The sequence below is a fragment of the Micropterus dolomieu genome, linkage group LG19 (genome assembly GCF_021292245.1).
Source record: "Micropterus dolomieu isolate WLL.071019.BEF.003 ecotype Adirondacks linkage group LG19, ASM2129224v1, whole genome shotgun sequence".
In the NCBI taxonomy this organism is placed as follows: Eukaryota; Metazoa; Chordata; class Actinopteri; order Centrarchiformes; family Centrarchidae; genus Micropterus; species Micropterus dolomieu.
In genome coordinates this window covers 29,022,562-29,050,158 of record NC_060168.1, presented here as the reverse complement: position 1 = coordinate 29,050,158, position 27,597 = coordinate 29,022,562, and the positions used below count along the sequence as shown (strand labels likewise).

At 37.5% G+C, this 27,597-nt stretch overlaps 1 protein-coding gene across 1 annotated transcript; it reads left to right on the top strand.

The window, feature by feature from the left end:
• Positions 1-19,594: 19,594 nt before the first annotated feature.
• Positions 19,595-26,274, top strand: LOC123957315 (CD209 antigen-like protein C). Its single transcript, XM_046030006.1, has 8 exons — positions 19,595-19,636; positions 20,127-20,133; positions 23,676-23,750; positions 23,934-24,045; positions 24,280-24,422; positions 24,536-24,678; positions 25,280-25,389; positions 26,142-26,274. Exons 1-8 carry the CDS (start codon positions 19,595-19,597, stop codon positions 26,272-26,274), a joined length of 765 nt encoding a protein of 254 aa, XP_045885962.1.
• Positions 26,275-27,597: the final 1,323 nt, after the last annotated feature.

Genomic DNA, 27,597 nt, shown 5'->3' with positions numbered 1-27,597 from the left:
CTTTTATAAAGTAATATTCTAGAGAAAGTATCAGAATGTAAATACAACAGATAGTGATACCACTGTGTGTCAATGACTTTCTCACAAAAGAAATAATACACATGTCAAAATGAAGTGCTTGCATGTGAGTATTAAATGTACCACCTTTATTGATTGCAATGTGAAAAAATACATGATCATTTGTAATTCAAGGCATTAATAATTTCCAGGAATAAAATTATGATTAATGTCTTTAGGTTGAGGTATAAGGTAGGGTCCAGGTCAAATGAGTTCATTGAAACGTAATTTCAGTAGGAAGAATTGTTTGAATTTCTCCCTAGATGATATGGGAACTGAACTTCTGTACTGCACTTCATCTGTCCTGCGAAATAAAATTACATAGGATGATTACAACCCTCCTGGTTTTGAGAGACCTAAATGTTTATTTGACAATTTGTGGCTTCTGTAATCAGGCTGTTGGCTGCATGGACATTAAGTAGGACATGAGTCAACTAATGTAATTGAATTACAGAGTGGGCTGGACTGGTGGTAGCTGCTCAGCCTGACACAGATTCAATGTTTTGGTAGCAGACAGAGCATCAAAGTAGATTACTTCCCCACAGGAGACATTTTGCTAACCTGATTACTCGAACTAAGCCAGGAGCTCTCAGGATGCTTTTGATATAAATATCAAATTGTTGTTATGTTTGAGCTAATTCCCTTACTGTGTGCTGACTGATGTTTTCACGTGCTGTTGCTTATCTGAGCACTAATTTTGACATGGATGAGATGTTGATCTGATGGCCTGCACCAGCATTGAAAACACATGCAGCAGTAGCAAAATGAAAGTTGAGATGACTTGTGAAGCTGTCTGTATATATACGTTTTTACCCTCATATTATATTACCAAAATGCTGAGGTTGTTTGGATTAAAAGTGATCTTTTGCTGTGCATCAAACATCTGTCAAGAAGGATTCATGTTATTACTAATTCCCTAGTTGCCACTTTGTGACAGCCGTTCACATCTGTCCTAGTACAATACACACAGAGAAATAGGGGTATCATTTATGTTCCCTAAAGGTACATTCGTCAAAAAAGTACCCTGTGTGGTACGGAAATGGTCCTTAAGGTGTTAATCGTGGACCTTTTTTATTTTTAAAGGTAAACAATCATTGCTGACAGCAAAGGTTACATAACTGTATCTTTAACAAGCTTAAGGTACAGGCAAATGATGCAGAAAATCAGTGATCCCCACCACCAGGGCATAAAGGGTTGGCGATGAGCCAGTGGATAAGACACATGCCGTTGGTGTGAGAGACCTGGGTTCAGTCCCCACTGTGAGACACCAATGTGTCCCTGAGAAAGACACTTGTCCCTAGTTGCTGCCCTAGTCAGCTAAATGAATAATTGTAAAGGTACATTTTTGTCACTAGGGGTGCAGGAAGGTTCTTTTAGAGGTACAGAAGGTACAAAAATGTACCAACTTCAAAGGTACTGTCCCCATACCCTACTAGGGTACAGCTGGAGTGACAAAGCATTTGTACCTTTTTAGGTCCATTCCTGTACCTCGAAGCTGTTTTCCCAGTTGGTCCAGGAAAGATGGTAAAGTCAGTTTGTCAGTGAATCAATGGGTCAGTATGTCAGTAGGCCTGCCTCCCACTTTGAAACCTCTGCCATAGTAAATGGTTGGCTTTCTACCTGGGCTACAGCTGCACACTCATAAATAATCACGTCAATTCCAAAAATATTTGTTACAAGCAACTTTCTCTGCTGCAACCCATCTTGTGGTTTTGGCTGATCAAATGGTTGGATTTAACATAGTGGTGGTTTCACTCTAGAGTCAGTGCTGAATATAATCCCTGTCTTGTAAATCAATCATACACTTACTAAGTCATTTATTTTGTTGATGATTCAGGAAAATTACTTTTCTGACACCGTGTAGAGAGCTGCATGGAAAACATTTAGGATGTTGAAATTATCTTTGACTCTGTTGATAACTAAATGTGGACCAGGCAGACAGATGTCAGGTAGAAATTTGAAGTCCCCTCAATAAGATTATTTCAGATCATCAAAGGATGCTTCCTCCACTTTAAAAACTCTCAGTGCAAGTACAGTGCCTACTCTCATAAAATCTATCAACATATTGTAAAGTCAAAGCTTGGCCATAAAGATCAAATGTAGGAGTAAATGAGAAGATGAAGGGCTGCACTAATCCAAAGCAGCCATTCATGCCCCATGTTCTGTCATCTGTGAAGTGTACAGAAATGGGATCTGACTTGAATGAACTAACGCAAAGAAGGAAAATTAGGTTTGAGTTAAATTAAATATGAGGACAGATAATGAGATGCTAATCATCATCTTTTCACTCTGTGACACTTAAGCGCAGCTTTCAGGGTCAGTCCTGTGTCATCCCTTGAGGGTCATGGAGAAACAATGTTTGAAAGAAGGCTGCATTGGTATGTTTTTACAAGCAAATCGTTAGTTTCAGTCACAGGCAACAGGAGTTTGGTTGAATAGACTTTTAAAAAGGGAGCTACAAAAAGGTTATTGTATGCCTCGGGCAAGTGAGAGCCAGCAAAACAACGCTGGCCTCTTTTCTAATAACGAGTGCGTAAACGGCCAAGTATTAATGCTGACAGTGGATCTACTGCATGTCTGTATTTGTTTAACATGCTTCTGGGTTTTAAATTGTCGTCCTGGTTTTCTGCAGCAGTTTTCCTAGCGACCCCTTGTTATAGAGTCTAATGTGAGGGCCTGCTGTTTCCTAGCGTGCTCGGCTTCTCCCAGTTTCCATTTCCCTCGTCTGTTCATGCTGAGGAAATCTCAGTGTGAGGAAATAAATATCAATCAGTAAACTCTGCTGTTGGGTACATTACATGGGCGTTGCACGAGATATCATTTGCACCAGCATTTGCCAAACAAACCAAACAGTCATTCATTTTGGGGTGGAGGGACAAATATTACAACCATGTTGAAATGTAGAATTATGGTATACAAATCTTTTGATGAAATGCACAGGTATTTCAGTATTTTCTCACTAGAGTGAGTCAGAAGGGAAAATAGTGGGATGATGACATATGATGGAGGGGAAACCCATCGTGGCACTTAAGAGCAACAGCTTACTCACTAATGAAACTGCAAGTACTGTATGATTTAATGCATTATTAACTTTAATCACTTTGTGACAGTTGAGGCAGTTAAACTATATGGCCAGAGGTCTGTGGACATCCTTGTCTATTGCACGTCTGTTTTTCCCAGTTTGATGTGGAACAACTTGACTTAACCCCATATAACACCTTTGGCATTAACTGAAATGCGGACTACAAGCCAGGAGTTATTGCCCAACATCAGTGGCCAACCTCACTTATGACGGTTTTGGCCAAAATTTCAAAAACAATTCCAGGAACAAGAGGAACTAAACAAGGAGCTACAAGTTCTGCCGCCACTCTGTCTCTCTTGCTTGCTCGTGCCCTCGGCTCATTCGCAGCATATCTGTTTTTATCTCACACTTTTAAATATAAATTTCTTACCCTCGTCCTAATATTAATTCTAGTGGAACTGACTACATGTTCATTTTGTGAATGAGGCTGTACATAAGTTGTAGTTGCTGTGGCGTCTGCATTTGAGTAATCAGCTGAAGTTCAGCCCTTTGTTTTCCGCTCCGACAGTTCCTGAACCATCAGAAAGCCATGGAGCTATCATAGAGGAAAAAAATGTAGTCTTCGGTTCTTCTGGTTGAAAAGCAAGTAAAGTTAATTTATACTTCAAAAGGTTATTGGTCCCCTGGGAAAGTCTTTGCGTTGAAAATGCCCCAAATTGCTCTAGTGGCTGAATGGGAGCAAAACTCTGGTGGAAAGCTTTCACACAAGAGTGGAGGCTGTTAAAACAGCAGATTAATGCTTGTGGTTTTAGAATGAACCAATCAAATATTGATTGTACAACATGATAGATAATTAAACGGAAAAAAGCAAGTTCCCCAGCTGCCTTAAAAGGTAAGTTAACTTAATCAAACTTGAATAATTTGTTCTTCTCAAACTATTGTCTGGTTAAAATGAATCTACTCCCAGAAAAAGACTTTCAAATGACGGGTAATTGTGTAGTACCTCAGCCGACCGACAGGTGACACTGTTGTATCATTAAAAAGCTCATCTTTGATCAGTACTCCGCAGTTGCAGTGAGTGCTTTGAAAAGCAGAATTTTTATGTTTTATTTTTTTCGTTCAAAACTGTTTATTCCCCGGGACACAGGCCTGTTTATAGCAGTCCTGCTGATGGATATCTGCAAAAACCAAAATATGTTTGTGAGAGTGCAGAGGGGAATGGCCAGTTCTCTGCCTTTTCCTCTTACAAACCCCTCAGAAATAGTAATGCCAATATCTTACACAACAGGCACAGAGAATAAAAACATACATTATGTATAATGTATATAATTAATTTATTGTGTAATTAGTTAGTCAAAAATGAAATGGCATGTGTCAAAAACTAATTAGCCTAGTTAATTTGTTATGTTGTTATGCCAAGGTGGTCACTGCTGTGCCTTTGACTAACTGGGCATTATTGGAGAGTAGCATGTATTTACATGAAACACTGCAGAACAATACGTAATTGAAACTGAAGGTGTAACATTATAAAACATCAATTAAAACCTACACAGCAAACATTTGGATACTGAAAAGACACTGATTTAAAGGTTTTTCACTAAAACAAACCAGTGAAAAGTATTAATAATAATAAGTACTAATATTTGCACGATTGAATGAAAAGGGTATCTACATATCTTGCCGATGTGACAACAGTTGCATAAGCTGCTTTCATATTCATTTTAAATGTGCCAGGAGAGATTTGCATCCTCTAATGCAGGTTGCACAAAGAAAACAATCTGAAGTAGCTGAAGTCATTACAGTAACAATCTGATCTGTGATATGTACAGATGGGGATCATACAGTAGGCAGCCACCATTTACACAAACTGCAAATTGCTTTGATCATGCCGTTGATCCTGACTCAAGATAAGCAAAATGAAGAAGACTGTGCTGTTTGATTCCTTTGAAACTAATCTAAAACTCTACTGTAGAGGAGTGAGGAGGACAGTGACAAATAACAGACAGTGGAGTGTGGTTCTGTTCATTAGGTACCTTATCCAATTTCACACTCACACTGGACCATCCTTTTTTTGGATGCCCTTTCAAAGCACAGTCCTGAGGTTTGAGGGTTTGTCTACGTTTCTTCAAACACCCTGAGGTGCAGAGGGCCAATTTAAACAAGACAAATGTGAAATATGTAGCCTATTTTGGTGGAGATTTCCTTGCCACATAGAGTCTGAGAATCGTGTGAAACATGAATTTTGAATAAAATAAAAAAATGACAACAGACAGAAGCATTACATGTGTCTATGTCTTGAATAGAAATTATGTCTGAAACTTAGGGCATATTTATAGTTGTGCATTACAGCTACAAACCTAAGAATATACCAGCTGTAGCTACGCCATTGCGGACGTGCACCTCTTCTGTAACTGTAACATTGGGGCTATGGTGGCTATGGAGACACTGCAAAAACTGTGATTGTCTCTGCATGTTATAGACTTGTATATCGTCCATTTGGGAAACCCAATACTGATTGACTTTTATGCCATGACCTCACATGAATTTTTGGTTCAAGTAAAGATATTTTCAGCTTGCACAAATGAGCCATCCAGGATTAAAATGGCATCTCCTCTTGTTATTTGACTTCATATACAGTTGCGTCTGCATTCAGGTTGAACACACTTTAAGTCAGTGCTTTAGAAATATCAACCTGCAGGTAACCAGAGCCAGAGCACTCTAATGTTGCTACTTGCTAACAATTAAGCTAACTCTCAACTGTGGAAAACTAATCATTAATTAAACTTTATAAAAGGGAAGGAAATCTAAACTGCTCCTTTTTGGTGGTTAACATGCATAATATAAATGTGATATACTCTGGGTTTACTTGCCGTCACTGCCTTGTCTGAATTTGGAAATGCGGATAAACAATTTATTACATGACGTGACATACCGGTGAGGTCCTTCTACTACTTTTCTAAGGTGTTAAAGATGTTCCTCACATCATAAACTTGCTCCCTCGTCACAAATAAAGTTAATGACTTGGCAAAAACTGAAATGAAGGTATTATATACCACATCAGCAGGGGCATCATTTTCTAAAGCCATGAAAATATTCCAGTTGCGGGAAACTGTACATAGGAGGGTTTATGATGTTGGTTTAATGACACAGGCTAATAGGAAATCTGAACGGCACACTGGGTTTGTTGTCAGACTGATGGCACCTTGGGTTAAGTACTGGTTGGAATCTTTTCAAATGCTCAGGTAATTCACTTTAGCCTGGCCTGATTGCCCTTTTGGATGAGTTCATATTTGAATTATCCTTAGGACTATTGCACAGCCTTGTGTGAAGTAAAGAATCAATGCATGTCTTGATTTGAGAAAGTACAGCGTTGTAAAGGAAAAGTGTTTTGCTGAGGAAATAATCTTCACTAAACGGCACAAAAGCAATTTCTGCAATTAGATTTCAACCCTAGACTTGATGGCTATGGCATCATTGTAAGGGCTTATGGGGAGGCTTATGGTTAATGCAGAGTGACCTTTTCCTACTGTTACATCAACAAATGCTGCCTAATTGTTAACACTGCACAGGCTGTCAGTTGTGGAAAGAAACAAATTACATTTACTGAAGAACAGTGCAGTGCTTGAATAAAATGTTGATGTACTTGGACTTATACATACTATTCTTCACTATATATGTATATATGTATATATGTGTGTGTATATATGTATATACATACATATATATAGTTATAAATCACATTAAACCACGCATCAGTGTAGTAGGTAATTAAAACCTGGTTCCTCTTGACCAGATACAAAGTGCTGATTACACATGAATGCATCAGTAGTAACTATCCAGAGTAATAACCGACATGGTCCATTATGACTACATTACTACATTACTACATTCCTACATTTAGCTAATCTTACTTAAAGCAGCATTAATAGATTTGTATGGACATGTGGGCAGCAGAACAAAGCTAATAACCTGACTTATGTTGTTTTTATAATCGACATATTCTATGATCAATGTATAAAGTTTTTTTTCACTGTAAACAGCTGCGGATGAGAGGGCCGTACAACAAGAATATTGAGCAAAAATATGGTAAAAACGAAAAAAGGGAACTGCTCAGATGGGTGATAATTCTTTTGTCACTACAAGTGACAACTTTCACATTACAAATGTAATTAACTATTTTACATTGTGCTACTTTTTCTGTATTAACTGATTATCTTGATTTTCTTGCCATTTATGGACAGAAGAAAATGCTGTGAACAGCACTGATACATTATAACCTGCGGAGTCAAGTAATAATTCTCCCTGGGTTTGTCAGAACAAGCGACCATTATCACATTACACATAGTTATTTGATCCATTGTTGATATAAAAATATAGATTAGTGCAGCTTTAAGTAGAGGATTTGAGCACCACTGCTTGCTGTACATTGTGAGATTAATGCCCCATACAGTGGAGATTTAGCAGTGCTTATCTATTTACTCAGAAGCAGCTCTGTACAGTCAAGTATGTTATCCTCTGTGGCCATATGAGGGCTGTGTATCATACACAGATAAACGCCTCAAGCTGTCTGAGAAGAGGTGTATGAATCTTTTACTGTACATTGAGCCACCTCTTTAAATATATCCTGGAGTTCTATTATTACCAGGGGATAGATTTCATGTTTGTCAAGGCAGAAAATAATAGCATTGAAAGTGTTCATTCATTAAAAAACTGATGGAAAAAAAAGCTGTGGGTGCTGACTGTGGGTGACCACGTACTGTACCTCCCACAAGGGAGAGGGGATCCCTTGATTTGTGTCCCTCGATTCAGCGATCACATTTCATAAATGGCGTCGCTGCGGGGGAAAAAAGAGCAGGGATGCAGATGGATCCCCAAGGCACCCCATTAAGCAAATTTTAACATCGTAAGCATTTCTTAAGTTACACTGGTATCAAATGCACTGCTGCCTATGAGGTGCCTAGAGATACACTTTGTAAGTATGAATAAAAAGGTACATGCAGACAAAGGCCTTGAGCTATCGCAAAAAAAAAAAAAGTGTTGAATCAGGATAAAATCTATTTATAACATTACATTTACCATGCTCAGTATGAAGCAAAATAAACATCCATCTCCTGTATGATGAGCTAGAAACAACCTTGGGACAGAAAGGTCTATTTAGCCAGCTTGAAAGGGAAATAGGAGATTCATTAGATGGCAGGAAGCTGATCCTGGAAGTTGGCATGCTCCTACAGAGAGTTCCACCGAGGTTGGGAGATGTTCTGTAATTTCCGACCTTGAGCTAATCTGTACAGCATGTTGTGTGGTGAGAGTGCGATTTCCACTCGGGGCGGGGGGATGACAGATTCGATGCTTTTGAACTCCCTCATGTCTTCCTTGTCACGTCTGTAATTAAATATGTGCTCCCTGGGAGACACTGGGGTTCTGGGTAATAAAAAGCCTGCTTTGTGCCCCCCCCCCCGCCCGCCACAGCTCTCTTCGGCTGTTTTAGATTGTTTGTCGGCATGGTGACAAACCCCCAGACACATTTTACATGGAATTTTTATGCTTGCAAAGTTAATCTCTATATTTGCCAGGAACTATATCTGTTCATCAGATCCAGGCTACATGAGTTTTTTTTCTTTTGCATTTGTTTTGTCTTGTCTAATCTTAACTAAACACCTCTAATGCAAAACAATGTGTGGGTATGTGTGTGTTTTATTGGTATCATTATCATGTATGTACTGTATGTCATGATGACATTTTTTTTAGCCAAAAGTCATTTTGTTTCAAGCTCCAGACATGTTTGGGGTGTATTATTTTACAGTTATGTTAGTTAGCTATTACTTTATTTTCTTTTGTTAGTCTTGTTTGTAATGTGGTATATACATTTTCAAAATGTTTTTTGTAATGGGATGTGCAGTAACTGCTAGACACCACTGGAACTGTGAATAGGCAACCTGTAGACTCTGCGTTCTGTGTTGGGCAGAGGAATGATTGACCGGAGGCCTGCATAGTCTGGATACACACTGTAAAACATCAATATATTTCAGCACAACAGATAGCTTGTATGTCAAGTTATCCAATATCACTGTAAAATGCATTATATCCCCTCATTACACATCGCGATAGCACACAAAGCTAGCATGTTCATACTAAAGACATTATGAATTTGCTACATTTGTGCAACACCCTGCCTTGGACATATGTCTTATTTCACAGCTACCAGTAGCACCTTACTACAGTGTGCCTGTGAACCAACAGACCTGAACTGCTGCATATATAACAAGTGAAATCACACTCTACAGTCTATGTTAACAAATTGCAGACTTGAGTTTTGATGTTTTGCCAGTTTGCTGTATCCTGTCACTGTGTTGGTTGACCTAAACCTAACACATACCTAAACATTTATTTTATGGGCATTTTAAAGGTGTTTCTAATTACTTTTAATGATTCTGTGACCATATTATGAATGTGTAATCTGTAGCTTACAGTGTTTTTTTTTAGGCATCACAGTGTTAGCAACCTAACTAGCTGGAAGGTTTCATGGCCCCTTAACAACCTCATGAGAAATCCCTGTTTTGAAGTTTGCTACCTGGCAGTTAGCTAAAGTATTTAGCTTATTTTGTAGCATTTTAGGGAGCTTTGTGCAATGCAGTGTATGAACCCGATTCAGATGGTGAATTAGAGAAGTTGCATAACGAACATTAGAGCTGTTTTTCAGTCATTATAAAGTTCAAGCCAAGTCTCTGGTCTTTCTGGGGAACGCCAGAATCAAATTTTGAGTCGTAATTAGTGAATGAAAAAGCAGGTCCCATTATGATGTCCATTTTTCATTCAAGTTTGGCATGAAAAGCATTTTAAATTTATTGGTCTGAGGTAAATTCTCCTCATCATTTGGCTTTCAGGTCTTAAGTCAAATCGAGTCTGTTAGGTTGTAATGCTGTACTTGTGTTACATTTTAACAATGAAAGAAAATTATGTTTCAACAATGTGTGCCTTACAGTGCCCCCAGCATACATAATTGGCCATAAATCCACTTTAACGCACCTGCATTCCCGAGGATAAACGTCCTCTCTATAAAGCAGTATTAGGTATCACTGTGCAAACACAAAACCGAAGCTATCTCCTCCATCATGTGCATTGCTCATACAGTATCTTTGTGATCAGGGCTGAGGGGTCGTCTTGCGCTGAGCATTTATCTCCTATTTCATCTGTCTTTTCAAACAATACAAGAAGCAGGCAGTGTCTGATTTGTCCCACAGCTTCACTGACACAGGTTTATCATGCTTCTTTTGTCAGCAGTTTCATAAATTAGTAATAACCATGTTAAGCTATTATGTTACTTGAGCATGAATTATTGTCTAGAATGTACATTTCCATGTTGATAAAATGCTTAAACGTATAGAAGTGTATCTTAATTTTCATCACGCTGGAAAATGAATAACAGTACTGATATTGCCATTTTGACAGCCTTTCCAAGATCATATTTCAGATCTTACATGTGCTTCCCTTCAGCTTAAATAACTATACAGTATGTGCAAAGAATTGGAATACATTCCCCCACAAACTGCCTAAGCTCATATCTCAACTTTCATCAGACTGGATAATGCACTGTGGTTCCACTCTGTTGCTGTTGAGATTGCTGTTTCTACAAAAAAAAAGGGAAATGCAGTGTTCATCATATCTGTCCTGATGCCTGCTGTGTCAGAACATGGTTCCTGTGTTTCTCTATACACATGCTCAGACCGTTTATCAAACTTGTTATGATGGACTTGGTTTTGTGTTGTCAACCCAGCAAATGATCTGTGACTGAGGCTGTCTCAGAGCCCTGCACATGCACATACTGCAATAAAACCACTTTAATGCCTCATTTTAGCTATTTTTGTTTTGAAATGAAGGTCTATATACGTTTATGAGTTTGTGTGTTGAATATAGTTTTATTTTCAGAAATATGTAGCAAAAAAGAATCGTCCTCATGGTGGGGAGGAGGTTATGTGGCTCAGGTCTGTTTAGCGACACCTAGTCCATATTCTTCACATAGGTTCACAATCTATCTATAATTTTGCCATCATGATTGTCCATGCTATAATTATATTCTAGTGGTCTATTCTGTAAACACGTCTTGGGAAAGAAATACCTCATCTGATGCTCTTCCTGTGGTTTCTTCCAGTTTTTCCATGTTAAAGATTATTTTGAGGGAGTTTTTCCTTGTTTGAACTGATGGACTAAGGGCTGCCATGTGCTATACAGATTGTAAAGCCCCTTGAGGCAAATTTGTGATTTGTGATATTGGGCTTTAAAACTGACTTTACTTAACTTGACTAAGCAGTACTCTAGGAGCACAAATGAACAGTATCAGTGACTCAGCAATTACTTTGCCTTTCGGATTACTTTTGGTAGCCTGGCTACAGACTTATGAATCACTGCCCACATGTCCAATTTTTCAGTGGTACAGATATGTCTGCTGTTGTATGCATTGACAGCTGTTTGGCCAGTTGGAGAAACAATCAATAAAAGACCAGAATGAGCTTTGTTAGCAGGATTAAGAATGGGGACGTCATCTTCCTGTGCCAGAGCCAGAAAAATAGCCTTCTCCATTACAAATGGTGAAAGAAAATGATGGCCACAAGAATGGTAAAATGAAATCATTGCATCTGTTCAGGTCAGGTTCTTATGAGCTGACTGGTCAAAACAACTCATAAAATGACATATTTCTTCGATTTAATAAAAAAACATTTTGAAATACATTTGATGGTTGCTACAGCATGTTCAATACAAGGGAAGAGAATTTTTGACTTGAAAGTTATTTCTTTGCAAAAAAAATTAACAAACAAGGAAGCTGTATAAAATTGTTGAAAAGACACATCTTACAGTCTTAATGTCTTTAAATTGAACACATGAAAAACATGTACCAATACATTAAATAAATAAAATACAGTAAATTTGATTCTTATTTGCAATAATATACAAAGAAGAGGTATTTCATTAATGATCAGTGAATTTTAGTGATAAATGAGATATCACTAAAACATTTTGGAAATAATCACTGGACACACAACTATCTATCTGTGCCTCATTTCCTGTCTGCAGAGATTCTGATACATGAAGGTGCAGCATTAGAGAGCAAAAGGAATTACTAAATCTTGTCATTCCAAAATCTTTAGCAGCAATGACCCAGGAGAGACTGATTTCTCTCTCATGCATGCAAACACATTTATTTTGGACACAGGCTACATGCCCTGATGCAATCACCACGGACCTCGTGCAACGTTTGGAGTCGGCGATAAAAGACAGCGTGACTGAAGCAAGGTAGGCTAATTGCTAATTCAAATCTGCTGCAGTGCAGTGTAACTTCATAATTTTTAATTAGTCCATTTCCCACGGCGAGTATTTTTGCCACTGAAAATGTCAGTGCAGAAACTTTTAATTGATTCTGTGCACAAGTTTTCAAATGTATCACGCTTTAAAAGTATATAGGTGAGACATTTGTGAGCTCAGAACTTGAACACTATTGTTGCTTCTCCTGTGGTGTAACTCAAACCAGTCTAGCCTTGAGTGGTAGGCTACATAATAGCAGCTCCCCTCCTTTTTATTGCCATTCAATTTCGTTCTTAAATGATCTAAGAGGATTTGTATCACCCATATTGCCAATAGCATATTGATAAGACCAGTCATGTGTGCTTGGAAAGTGCAACCTGTATTCAAACAGTGCTGACAGATTTTGTAAGTGTTGCGTTTCATCATTTTGGAAATATTTTGAGAAACCTGTGACTGACTTGCCAATCTCTACTACTTGCATTTTCAACCACTGAAAAACGGATGATCGGAACATATTAACAGTCAGAATGGCTTTGCTTTTTTTTTTTTTTTGTAAGCTATTTTTCCATTCCTCTAGTGATGTTGTCACTATGTGCTCTAACAGAGAAGCTTACTAGTGTGTCTGATGTAAAAATGTGCTTTAATGTGTATGTGTCAACTCCAGGTCACACTAATTCAAGGGAACAGATGGTCGTGGTGGTTAACTGAAAGTTTGTTCTGTTACTTTATTGCTTGAAACTGCTATAATTGCAACTACTTATACTCAGCCTGTATGGTTGCTAAAAGATTTTGAAACTCAAAAGACTTCAAGGCAATGTTTAAAAGCTTTGCAATGATTAACACATGTCTAATCTAATCAAGCTTTACCATTCTCACTTGGACAAACAATTTTTCTGAGTTAGAGTTTCATTGATAAAATTTTTATATGACCCAAAGGTGTGGTTTTCCTTCTCTTGGCCATACTGTAATTGAATCTGGGTTATTGTTTGAGTACTTATTTCTTAACCTTAGTGCCAGATTATTTCTCCATTACTAAAACCAGTTCAAAGCTGTCTTTAATGGACACATTTAGGCTGCAAGCCAACAGTCATTTTCAACTCTGCTGCTCTATGAAATGACTCACAATTAGCTCCATTGAGGTAACTGTTGGCACACTAATCCCCCCATTTTTTTAATATAATTTAAGGAGAGGCTTTCAGGGTGTTTACACAAAAACATGATCAGATTCTTGAGAATAGTGGCCTCGTTGATGAGTGGGAGCTCTGTGTTTGATCCCCCTTAGACTTCACAGTGTGTCAGAGACTTGGTGGACCATGTGAGGAGACAGGTCACCTGTATCAACCAGCCAACCAACCCCCTCCACCTCCACCCTCCCCCAGGATGATGAGGGTGGTGGACAGATGAGTGTTGACTAAGTGGTGCTGACACGCCATTCCTCGCCTACCTCTGTTTGTATGTGTGGGACTCTAAAAACCTTTCATGTTTGTGCTGTAGCTAGTGTGCAACTTAACTTACAATGGATGAATTTTACATTGTGGTGTTTGTACTTTTAAAAGATAGATTTTTGGGGGGGACTCCCTTTTTAAATCTTTTTGATTTGTCTTTCTTTTTAATTAACTTTTTGCCCCACTGCTGCTAGGACTGTCAAGATTTCTATTCTAGCATGCCATGCATGCAGTTTACTATTCAAATGGTGCATGGAGATTCAGTAATTCTGACAATGGTCCATGATTTCAGTCAGATGAAGATCAAAGTTGGCTTCTAATTTATGGTTGGTGATGAGCTAGCTAATTAAGCTAATGTTAGCTCCATTAGTAGAAAAGATATGCTGTGTCTCAATTCACGCTCTTCCATACATACACTTGCTATTTTGCATAAGTGTGTTCACACTCAACTAGTATTGGAATGGAAAAATGCAGTGCACTGTGAGTACCCGGATGGTACACTCATAATGGTCAAAAAGTTAAATGTGAAACACTGTATGTTTCTCACCCTCAATGGTCACCATTTTGGCTATGTAGCGCAAGGGGAGGTATCACCCACCTTTTTTTCAAACTTGTGCAAATAGCGGCTGAGTAAACTGCAGTGGTTACAATTTTAAATCTAAAAATACGTTAATTTGTATTCATCTTTAATAAAATTAAACTGAAGTCAAATGAGCAAACAAGCCGGCAGATATTTTGGTGAGTGACAATTGCAGCCAAACATGGTTTTGCCATATTCTCAGCTACTTAAAAACAACACATTATGATTACAATGGCTATCATGCTTAGTTAGTTAGTCTTCAGCATTCTGCCAGAAAAGAATATACATCAGAAAAATCTGTCTTACTCTCTGCATGTTTAACCCAGAACCTTACCGAACATCATATGCTGCTATTCAATTAGGGATATCAAATCAAAATCAAATCAATTTTACTGTCACATACACAATCATACAACGTATAGTGAAATTTGTCACTTTGCATTTGACCCATGCTAAGTATTAGGAGCAGTGGGCAGCCACTCTACAGTGCTTGGGAACAAACTCCAAATCTTAGCCAAAGCCTTGGTCAAGGGTTGGAAAATTAACCTAAAATACATGTTTTGATGGTGGAGGAAATGCCAGGAGGACATCCAAACTCCACACAGAAAATCCCTGCCCGAACCAGGATTTGATCCTGGGACCTTCTTGCTGTGAGGCAACAGTGCTATACTTTGAAGAAAAGGTAGCCTAATGTTCCATTTGCAACTTCAATCAAAACGTATAAGAAATGTATCAAAACTACTGCAATGAAGTTGGCATTAATAAATATGCAACTTTCAAAATAAAGTTTCCAAGCCATCAAAACTACTTGGTTAAACACTGGTTAGGATTATGTCCTAATTCCTATCTGAAACTCCAGACCCCAGTATAGGAAGCGACAAGGAAAAGAGAGCAAAGAAGGAGAGAAGAAGAAGAAGGAAAGCAAAAGAAGACTGGATGAGTCTGAGGCAGAAAGGCAGGATAGTCAGCTGTCGGAGTAGCTTACTGCCCTCAGAGGCTGTCTTTGTGAGGGCGGCTGGCTGCTGGTGGGTGTTTAGGGAGTGAGACCGGGCCTGTACCTGTGACTCACTGGCCACAGGTGTCAATCAAACTTGACCTGGCTGCCAGAGGAATGTGGTAAACAAGGCTGTGTGGTCCCAGAGACCCAGAGCGAGCAGCGTCTAATGGCGGCTGCAGCAGTAACGTGACAGATGAATCAGACATTCTGCTGCTCGCTGCAGTGCAGGCAACACCTGGAGGTGAGGAAGACAGAAAATAAGCCCCTATCTGGGCCTCTGCTTTGTGTTTTTTTTAGGATTTGTAATCATACGCCAGGTCCTCCTGCCCAGGGGCGATGTGATCAGAGGTTATTGTTCAGTCATCTAACAGTTCACTTTTTCGCTTCTCAGGTTCCACTTGAGCACTTTCATTTGTTGAGTCTGAGAGATTTATTTTTAAAAGCTCACAAGCCGCTATTTTTGCAGGCGTAAAACACTCATCTAAGACAGACCTGCATCTAATACAATCTTTGATGGGATCAGCAAAATGTCAGTCCAATAATATAGCCTACTTTTTATACTTGCAAATATGTAATTTTTCAAAATGTCAATAAAAGTAGGAATACATTGCTCATATTAATGTATGCTAAATTGCATAAAGTTTTTACACACATATTACATTGTATTGTTTTAAGGCTGTGTATGATATTTCTTTAAATCCTAAATCAAAAATATTTTAGGCTGCACTGGGTAGATTTGGACTCATATTTTGCAAATCTTTGCAATGTCCCTGAGTAGCACAGCTAACTTTATATATTACAACAAACAACAAAATTGAATATCTGGCTACTGACTAAAAAAAGACTCTTGAAGATGTGCTGCTGAAGTGGACAGTGACCTGTGAAGCGACAAGGCTGTGACGCAACTGCAACATGTTGCATCTGCATCTGGCAGACATGAGAAGTTACACTCATACACGCAAACAACATAATTTAAATCCCCCAACCCGTCTTATACCTACACAGTACATTCTGGTACTACACTAATTTAAGGTACTGCAATAAATTTTATAAATGTTTTGCCCTTGCCCTGTTTGATGTGTTTTATTTATCTGTTTGTTTTTTTAATGTATACTCTGTCTTATGTTTTGTGCCTCTATCTGTACCATCTCTGTCATGTAATGCATTTTTGTTCTTGTTGCAAAAAGAAAAAAAAAATCCAGTCCTCTTGCAGTAAACAAGCAGCTCTGCGCCGCTGCTCACCCTCAGATGATCTCAGACTGGAGAAAAACTGTTGATGTTCACTGAGTGTTTGAATATTTAGCTCCTGTGCTGTACTGTCTGTTCTCACCAGTTTTTTTTTGCTGTTTCTTCCAAAACTTCCTTGTGCTGTAGCAGCTACTGCACTAGTGAACATTTGATTTAAACAAAAGGAGTCACACCATAATATACAAGTATGATTAGGAACTGTAATTGTGAAGGATTTTAAGGGATACCCAATAAGGAGTGGTGTATTTGTCAATTTGCCAAGATCCAAATACTGTAGTCTTGGCCCTTGATTCTCTCAGTCTGCTGGACTTTGCTGTTTGAAATCTTATCGGCTCAATTTTGACTTTGCACTTAGCTTTTATGTGATTTTTATTTTAATGGGTGCTTTGGCAAATGGTGTTTTTTTTATTTGTTTGTAACCCTTTTAGGTGACAAGGATTTTGTTGTCTTGGCTAAAACTATTAAAAGCTAGTTTAAAAATCAATGTATTAATTAAAGAAAATATAACTGCATATTGTTTTTTCTTTCTTACTCGGGCAAGTGTTATCGTGGAGCCCCCTGTGGTCCCCCTGTGGACTACTTTAGCGTTCTCTTGCAATGAAACTGACAGCATCCAGCTGAGTACTGATTTCTTTTGGAGAGGAATTAAAAAAGATAAATTAAGTTTACTTTAACTAATTAGATAACCATGCCCATTGAACAGTAGTATGATATCAGCAATGTCAACCTCTGTAAAATACAATGATCTGATCCATCCTTGGATGTTGTGCAGGGAGCAGCTGAGCAGAAACAGACACAGCTATGGCTCAGAAGGAATGGAATAAAAAAAGTATTGCAAGAGAAGGCAAAATCTATTGTGTGAGAACGCAAACGTAAATTTCCAAGGTCTATCCAACAGTAGATACAAAGCATGTTTTGGATGATCAAGATAAAGATATAATTTTTCACATTAGACATTTTTATACATGCTAGCACAGTGGCTCTAAAAGTCAATAGCAAAAATAATAAGTAAAAATAATGTACCCTTTAACTTGCACCCCTATGCTACATATTTTGGTCTTAGACATTAGTTGTGAGGTCTGCAGAGATAAAAGTCACCAGTTTTTCACAAAAAAGCAAAGTTAAAAACTAATGATATCCATATGAGCCCTTCTCTGTATTTTAGCATACTTGCCAACATTGAGACTTCAAAAATAGTTGTTTCCTGCATTCTGGTGATTTTTAAATAATGAAAATAACATAATAACAGCATTTTTATGTTAAATACTTTCACATCACATGATGCATCACGTGTTTCCCAGGAAATGTGGTGTAGCCGCATTGTTGTGTGGGTGTAAAACAGCGGGCTTTTAGACGCTGTACCAAAATCAGCTTGTGAAACCAAAAGTCAATGTTTATTTATTTTTACCTAAAAGTTAACTTATTTCACAAATGTAAGATAACTTAACTAAGTGACATAACTAATGTACATATTAAACAAACACAGGACTTTCACCCAGGTGACCACTGTTTGTGTCCCCTTTCTTGAACAAGTTCTTCAAATACTTCCTATTCACTGTTTAAAGTTAGAATTTCTTTCAACATACAAAACAAAAAACTTGCATGAATCTCTTTCTTTCTGCTTGTCTCTGTGGCTCAACTTGCAACAATACTGGGGGTTAATCTTCCTGACAAGGCACTGAGATACTTTCATGGTATGTGTAGCTATAGACCTGAAATCAAGCACAACAAAGCTTTAATTCAGCACTCAGCACTATCTAATCTCTGTGAAGCAGTTCAAACTGTTCAGTCTGCCAGAGCTAGATAAACACTCAGCAGTCTTAGTGTTTCCTACAACAGTTAAGAAACGATGCTAAGTGCTCCATATGGAGGGAGGGATCAATGCTTAAGTACAGCACAGCAGCTGCCCTGACAGCCTGTCTTCTCCCCTCGATGTCTAATGCAGTAGTGAGGAAAATTAAAACATCAACTGCTAGGAGGTCTGGCACATGTCAACTTGACAACCGTTTCTGTCATTTCGAAAAATTTGACAAATGGCACTTTTTTGCGGTCATATTTCTCTGCACTTTATCCCAGCATTTTGTTACAGCTGCCACCGAGGCTGATGTCTGCACCACAGCTGTATCAAAAAAGAATGCCGAGGAGCCAAGATAGTTTTCAAATGACTTGTTTTCAATAAAGCATTCAGAGCATCCTCAACAGTGTTGTGAATGTTTCAAAGAGTTTGATATATAAAGAAATAATTACAGACTCCATTCATTTTAGAACAAGACTAAAAGTGTGACTGATTATTCTGCTGCCTTTTGGGCCTTAAAAAGATAAAGTTTGTTCTGTTGAAGGTGATGGAGAAAAGGCAACTGGGTAATAAAAGTCAGTAAAGGAGTAAAGGAAAGGTCAAGGGTCACACTAAAAAACAAGGAAAAAAAGGATTCATCCTCTAAGGACCAGGAATTTCTGCAGTACTGTTTTACAGTCTGATTATTAGTTTGATTTCTTGTGTATAAAATTGACTTTTTTTGGTATGCTAATGAAATGGTTCCAGGGATGGCAATGATGGTCTACAGTCTATTAGACACTATTACATGGATTTACATGGCATTTTCATGGTCCCCATATGATAAAGTATAATTTTGGTAATCCCTTCACTTTGTCCAATATTTTGGATTATGACCAAATACTTGCAATTACATTCTCATCAGCTTCAGCTGTATGTTGTGTTTAGTGCGACTTAGTAAATGTTAGCATGCTAATGCTAAACTAAGGTGTAAATCTGATAAACATTTTTATCTGATAAATTAGCACATAATGTGACATTGTCATTGTAACTTATTGATCATGCTAACATTAGTACAGCCTCAAGGACTTTGAATATCTGTACTAAATCTAAAAGCAATTTGGACAGTAGATGTCAAGATATTTGGCTCCAGACCAAAGTATTGCGGTGAAGTATGGTCAGACTGAGCAACCTTGACATCTTTATGTTCCACTCGGTCAGTAATTCAAAAACACAGTGGATTTTATCCTATGTGCTGAAGTGGTGTTTGTCTGTACTGTACTCTACTGATTTTGCATTTTTTAATTTTGCAATATTGCTTACCTTGTCTCTCGGTAATGCTTGTTTTACCTCAGTGGGCAGTTAATCTGTGGGAAAAGGGAACAGAAACTAGAGGAGAAGAAAACAAAACCCCTTTATTCTGATAAACTTTGCTGGTGTATTCCACTATGCTTCCTTAAAAACTTTTGGCCGAAAATGACATGAAATCTGACCTGAGAATTTGGACTTAACATTTGTAAGGACGTTTTTAGACCAATCACAGTTAAGTTTAAATCAAACATTTGATGACGTGGGAAAAAGGAGCATCCTGTTGTCTGCACAATAAATAAATGCTGCATTAACATAAATTAATTTTTGCTGTGTCTGTTATGCATCTTAATGTGAATGCAGTCCTACTGATATTGACTTCTTTTTTGCCTTCTCAGATCCAAGGTAAGTGCATATTTAATGGCTACCTCCCACTTAGATTATTGAGTATTACACTCAGTGTAATACTCAATCAGTCAGTAAATGTTCTGCAGATTCAGCTAACTTTAATTCACAGTTTTAGTTAAAGTGCTTAGTATAGATTAAATGATTTCATTAAAACGTAAATGCTGGATTACCTCAAGTAAGCTTAATTTTGTGCATGCTCCAAAGGCAAACCACAAAAGAGATTACAGATTCCGGCATAATACTTGCAAATAAATACATATTTGTAATTATAATAACTCAATCAAGGACAAGTAAGTATTCACAAAAATAATTGATTAGAGCGTACTTATAATACTAATTTAAAAATTAAAAACTTCAGAAGTCTCAAGGACAACTTAATAGTGTATTTGTGGCTTTACAAACATCAACATATATCTCTTCTAAACAGGAAAAGCAGTGAGACCATTATCAGAATGGATTCAATGGAAATTGATGACAACATATATTTAAGTGATAACCTCACAATGGAAGGTCTCATTAGCCAAGGTATAGTATCAACATGAAAATATATGGACAGACAAATAATTAAGGTATTTTAGGTACAACTGTGTGTAACCCGTGTGCTTTTGGAAACTAACCTGTTGATCAACTTGAATTTTAAAGAACTAATCTTAAACTTCTTCAGATAAATGCCATTTTCTGCTCTGAATATGTAAAAATTATTTTATATTTGTTTTTAGTTTTTTTTTTGGTATTTTCTAACAAGCTAAAGGGTACTCCTATTTCACAAGACGAATCTGGCAGCCTGTCTCTTAGAAATTATGTTTATACTGTAAATTACTAAATAGCTTTCCTATTATGTTGTGCTGGCAAATGTAATAGCTTCCTGGATTATGTTCACAGGCAACGTTTTTCTGAGTGAACAAAGCAAAGTTATGTACTGCACAGAACAGTGCAGGACTTTCTCTCCGTAATCTGGATTTCCACATCCAGACTCTTATCTGTACTTTATTTTTGTCAAAAAAACCCCACTTTGGTTTAGGGAAATATCTGTAATTTTAGTTAAATATTCATATCCACGTTGTCTGAACTAAACCACAGCATGATGACCATGATCTTTCCCTAACCTTAACCAAATGTGTGCATGAACACCATGAATGTAAATGTAAATGCTCCGTATTTGTATAGTGCCTTTCTAGTCTTTTCAACCACTCAAAGCGCTTTTACACTACATCTGCATTCACCATTCACGTACATTCATACACTGGGCCTAAGTGCTCAAACAGAGACTAATATCCACCCACATTCATATACTTTGTGTGAATGTTAATAATTAATAATTCGGGGTTCAATATCTTGCCCAAGGACACTGCGATGTGCAGCCTGGGGGAGCCGGGATTGAACCGCGATTAACGGAAGGTCGGCAGTGTATAATGCTGTAGTCACTATGAGCTGATATTAGGAGATCGGATATTTGAAATAAAATTAAATATGTTGTCAGAGAACATTTTACATTTTACTTTCAATATGAACATTTGTGCCACTTGCCAGACATGTTAAATAACATTTTCTCATTATGTTGATAGAAACTATAATCTAGGTGACATTGTTTCCTTCAAAACGTATTCACTGTTGCAAATTTGTTTATTGCGCTTTCTAGGAGACAGAAGAAAAGGAGACACAGAGATGTCTTTGTTCTCATCACTTAATGGACCAACTGTCCAACACTTGATTTTAATGCTTTAATGTTAATGTTAACATTTTTGTTAATAAAAAAAGTTATTAATAAGTAGAAGACCATTTGACTGTAAAGTGATAATGTTTTAAACATAATTACAAACAAAACATAAACATTAAAGTCTTCCTGAAATTACATAGCACATTTGTTGCCTGCTATGGCTACATATCTGCTGTGTAAATCACTTGTCCTGTGTTGTCCTTTCAGAAAAACCTAACATAAAACTTTTGGTAGTTTTACATTCTTTCTAATATATACCATTCTGGTGTCCCTTTGCATCGATGGAGACCTTATTTCGACATGCAGTAAAAGACAAATATATAACTGATTACATCGAGCTGCTGCATGAATTGTCCCTACCCAGCTGATGTGAGGCTTTTGCGGTGATAGTAATGAATTGGACCCTCTGTTGTGCTGTGAGCCGCAGACAGTGGGTAATGTGGGTAAGTGTGACAGAGTGGTAATGTAGCTGGTAGAGTTTTGTAATATAAACATCTTAAAACTGTGGTGCAAGCTTGCTATATTTGGGACTGTGAGCTGGGACGTTATCGGTGGTGCTAAAGTTAACATTTGTGTGGATTTGTGGTGAGATTATGCTGATCAGATATGTTTTCAGAAAGTTTTGGTTTCCACCCCGTCTGATCCTAAAATACAGTCCCAAATAGTTCTGTGTCTGTCAGACGGTCTGAAGGTGATACTAAGCAGAGTAAAGGGCAGGTAGACTTTTAAAAAGTATAATGAATTCTCATTAAATTATGACGTTAATCTCTTAATATTACAAGTTTTTTTTTGACATGCCAGAAAACATTTACTTATGTGGAAGAGATTTTGAAAATGCAGAAAGTTTTGAACATGAAAGAGATAACCTGCTGAATCAGAGGAACTATTAAAGTCCAGGAGTTTATAACGGAATAAAAATGAATAAATTTGTCATTGAGGCATTGAGGCTTTGAGGCCACATGCACATTTAAAGAGGTGACTTTCCCTAACAAAGACACAAAAGAGGAGGGAAGACTAAATCATTCCTGCTTATGTGTTGACTCAGCAGGGCTGATATTAAATGAGAAATGTTTATCTACAGGAGAAAATATATCTGAAAGCAATACAGAATGCCTTACTGCATCATAGTCCATTGTACTTTTATATTTTGAATTGTCACCTGCCACCTTTATTTCCCTTTACATAAATAAAAACATTTTCACCATAAATTGATGCAGAAAAGGAATTCAGGAAATTAAGTGTTTACTGCTCAAAATGTTCATATATAATTAACCATCGAAGATTTCTTTAAAATTGTGTTAAAATCTTGTCTCCTCTCGTTCTTGTGAACCCAATATTGTGTATTGTCTCATCTTGTGAGCTAAGTGTATCGTCACACCCTTAGCTGCTCAGCTACAGCACATTAAACAACATGTAAAGGTACTTGCAAATGTCACTTCAGTCCGATTAGATGCTGGCGTCGTCCTTACTCTTCAATACCACTAATAACATGCTGTCTGCCTATGACACGCTCATTTGTTTACTCTGTGTCTCGGTCCCTTCAGTGTAACACTGGCACTCTAACTGTCAGTCTAACACAGACAGCAGCATTTCTGATATTTCCCCAAAGACCTTGTCTCTTCCTTTTAATAATATGAAACTATAAACAATACATTTGAAAAAAATGTTACATTATTTTGAATACAAACAGGATGAATAAATGTGATTTCAGATAGATGCATCCTATCAAAAATGATGTTTTTGATGGGAAACATTGATGGGAAAATCTTATTACTGTAATCGCATCACTGTCTCTGCTGTTTTCCTACTTTTGATTTAGTAGGTTTTCAGAGAAGAAAGCAGCCCTCTAGATGTATGACTGTGTGTCTCGGATTTCTGTGTGCTGTCCTGTTGGCTGGTAACATAGGACAGATTATCTACTGTAAGTAATTTGTTTGTTGTCCTTAAAAAATATGAATAATGTATTCAACAACTGCCACCTGACTTAATGTTTAAGAAACCAGGTGATGTAGACACTCATAAAAAATACAAATGAGACAAAAACAACAGGGCATTTTTAAAATGTCTTTCCATTTGACAGATGAGATAATCAGCCGTCCCGCGTCAGCAGACCCAACGCAGGCCAATTACAGCACTCCGACTCAAGATCGACTGCAGAGCGGATGTGATGCCTTAGCTGCAGAGAGAAAACAGTTAGAGGCCAGACTGAGTAACCTGACTAAAGAAAAAGACCAATTTCAACAAAGTTACAGTTCTTCAACTACTGAAAGAGATGAGTTCAATGCCAGTTTCAACAATCTGAAAAATGAATGGGACCAGTTACAATCAAGTTATAACAGGAATTACTCTTCACTGAAGAGGGACATGGACCAGTTGCAAATAAACTACAATATACTGAATATAAGTAAAACGCAACTTCTCCTCAGCTACAGTTCATTGTGGAAAGACAAAGAACAATTGCAAACCATTTATAAAACTCAGCGGCAGGAAAAAGAGCAGTTGCAGACCAATTACAGCAGTTTGGTTGCAGATAGAGATCAGTTAGCGAAGAAGATCGACAAAGTAAGAAGTAAGATGTTTCTCTGAAAGGTTTAATTAATTCACTATACAGTTATAATCAGTATTTTGGTATTCTTAACCTTTTTGTGATATTTTGTCCCTCTCTATGTTTTCAATTTGCAGGAAAACCCTGTCAGAGAAGCTGGAGGAAGTTTGACATCAGCTGTTACTTTTTTTCAAATGTGAAGAAAAACTGGACATTAGCCAGAAAAGACTGCATTTCCAAGGGGGCAGATCTGGTCACCATAGAGAGCAAGGATGAACAGGTGAGAAAGAAAGACAGATGGAAAAGACAGAATACACTGGCAAAGGTCAACCAGGTGTTGTCTTGAGACAATAAAGCAGCCTTTTAAAGCAGAAGCAAAATTATGTTTTGATCTCATTGTTCAAATTGGAGCAACTGAACGGGTTTCCGAGCGATGTCACTGTGAGATGTGGACACATACAAGAGGGCAGAAAACAAACCAGAATGACTGAGTGAGCGCTTATGGAGAGATCAACATGAGGAGTTGTATTATGGCATAAACTAGACAAATTGCAAAAGTCAGAGCCCCTTTTATGAATGAAGTATTGCCTGTGCCTGTGTTTATATCGTCTCATCCTGCTTCATGACTTACTGCCTTGCTTACTGTGAATTGCTAGATAATGTTATACTGCCAAAGATACATACTTCTGTTGGTTAGTTGGTTTGCAGGTCAGCATGCCAATGAGGAACAAATGGAAATTGATTCATAGATGTCTGTCTGTGTGTCTGTTTATGAAAAACTCAGATTTTATTACCAGGAGGTCTGAAGCACATAACATGACATTAGATTGTCGCATGTTTGTGTTTTAATTATTCATGTCTTCTCTCTGTGCTACACTAAGGAATTTCTTAGCGGGTCTCTGGAAGCAGGACAAAATGCCTGGATTGGTCTGACGGACAGTGTTAAAGAGGGGACTTGGATGTGGGTGGATGGGACCCCAGTCACCACAGCGTAAGTTTTAACTGTCAGAGTGATTGACCTAAAAAATCTCATATTCTCACATTTGACAGCTGTGCACTGAATTAATCATCTTTTACTGACTATATTATGGAACTCTGCAGCTTTGTAATATTACATTTCAAAGGTTTATTGTATTTTATAGCACAACTCACAGCACAGTTCAATACAGGACTAATGTTACCTACAGTTAGTAAGCAATTCTACAAGGATCAGTGGGGATTTTAATGTTGTATTTTGTTGATGACAGAATTCCTAATAATAATGTTAGGTAAAGTGAACTCAAATTTCTGCCAAACTCTGTTTTGTTTGTATATCCTTCACAAAACTATGAACTACTAGAAAATGTGGAAGAAGGTTTTGAATGAATTTTTGTCCACAAAGTAGGTTACAGCACATTCAGCTTAAAGATCTGGCCCGCTGAATCAGGAGTTGATGTACCGATAAACTGAGCCCTTAAGACAACTGCATCTGCAGAGGCATTGATTTCAGCAGAATTCATTATCTTTTGTGAATGTGTTTCAAAACAAACAAGGGTGGTGATGGGGGTGGTTTGACAATTACATGAGGACTCTACATAGTATTATTTTTATGCAAATGAGACTCAAACGAAAAGTAAAATTTCGTTGCAATCAATTCAGTCACAGTTTGGATCAGAAACAACAGGTCAGAGCAGATGAGAAACAGAACACTGGGCTGCTGAGGGAGGAGTAAATTGTTTCTGTCTCTGTTATCACTTACATCAGGTACTGGCAGCCTGGGCAGCCCAACAGCTTCAATGGGAACCAGGACTGTGGAGAACTGGTGCCCAAAACGAAAGTGGGAGAATGGAACGATGATGGCTGTTTTGCTGAACAGCACTGGATCTGCGAGAACTAAGATCAAAACGATTTACACTATTAATGATGGTGTGTGGCTTTGGACTGTGGTTCTAATATATATCTTCAATTATTAAGTCTGGTGATATTACATATTTGTTTACTGCCAACAAACCCCATGATAAGACCAAAACTGACAATTGACTCAACTAACAATCTTATTCCTCTGTGCCATAGAGCTCCATTGTTATCCAAAAATGATTTAAAACACATAAATGAGTCACCCCATTGCACTAGGTGACATTCCTCACTATCATAAACACACATGATCAAGTTTATATTAAGTCCTGCTGCCGGAAATACAGTGGTTCTCAAACACGCAAGGGTGGTTCTCAAACTTTTTCATGTCAAAGAACCACTGCACTAGAGCACCAAGTGTGTATTAATCAGCAGCTGAAAATTTTCCCCAACAAATACACTATTTACTCCATTTTAAATAAAGTTTGCCAAAAGTAAAAGGCTCAGCTGTTTTAGGAAATTACTAAGCCACCCGTTTTTAAAAATGTTCATCTTCAGTGGGAACCACGGACATAAGAGAGCCACAAAAGAAGTCATTAAGTATTGACAGATGGCAAAAACACATTGTTGGTTTTGGTCTTTTCATTGGATTTGTAGAAAATAACAAAAATATAGTCCATTGCAAGACTTATTGTTTGACACTGTTAAAGGGTCAGTTCTCCCAAATTACAATTAAACATATTTCTCATATTTCCATACCTTTATCACGCCACATAGATAGTTTAAAAGTTTTGAGATATCTGTCTCTGCCACCACCCCAATACAATGAAGATGAACTGAATTTGTGCCATTAAAATCTCAGAAAAATGGCAACAACAACAACACCTTATATCAGAAAAAAATGGGCTTTGGACCCATTCTTTACTTGTACATTTCCATCAGCATAATCACATTTTTTTGTTTGCAGAGCCAAATGTTAATATAGTTTATTTTTAGCTTTCATGAATTTAAGCGTAAGTAAACTTTGATAATAATTTACTGTTTAGCTGATGATTAGTATTTCATGTAATGTTAACTGCTTGGTCGTACAAAAACAGAAATTTGCTATCAATGTCAAGTACTCTACTATAGTATTCGGTGGCCTTTGGCATAGCTTTTAATATGTTTGCAAATTGCCATTTGTGTGATTAATAAATATGGATGAAAATGAATATTTATTACAAATAATGTATGTTACAAAGCACCCACCCCCAACATTTGCATTTTGTATTAATAAATTAATGTATCACTTTGTATTGATTACATGATACTGGTGAAATGTGCTCCCCGGTATAAATGTCCACCTCTGTATTTTGCCAAATAAATT

What these genes read in the sequence shown, in the direction of transcription:
- LOC123957315 (XM_046030006.1), top strand. Translation starts at nt 19,595, where the DNA reads ATGGTCAGACTGAGCAACCTTGACATCTTTATGTTCCACTCG. An exon ending in GTGTGCTGTCCTGTTGGCTG is followed by an intron (nt 23,751 to 23,933) that starts GTAACATAGGAC and finishes TCCATTTGACAG; the next exon opens with ATGAGATAATCAGCCGTCCC. An exon ending in TTAGCTGCAGAGAGAAAACA is followed by an intron (nt 24,046 to 24,279) that starts GTTAGAGGCCAG and finishes ACTTCTCCTCAG; the next exon opens with CTACAGTTCATTGTGGAAAG.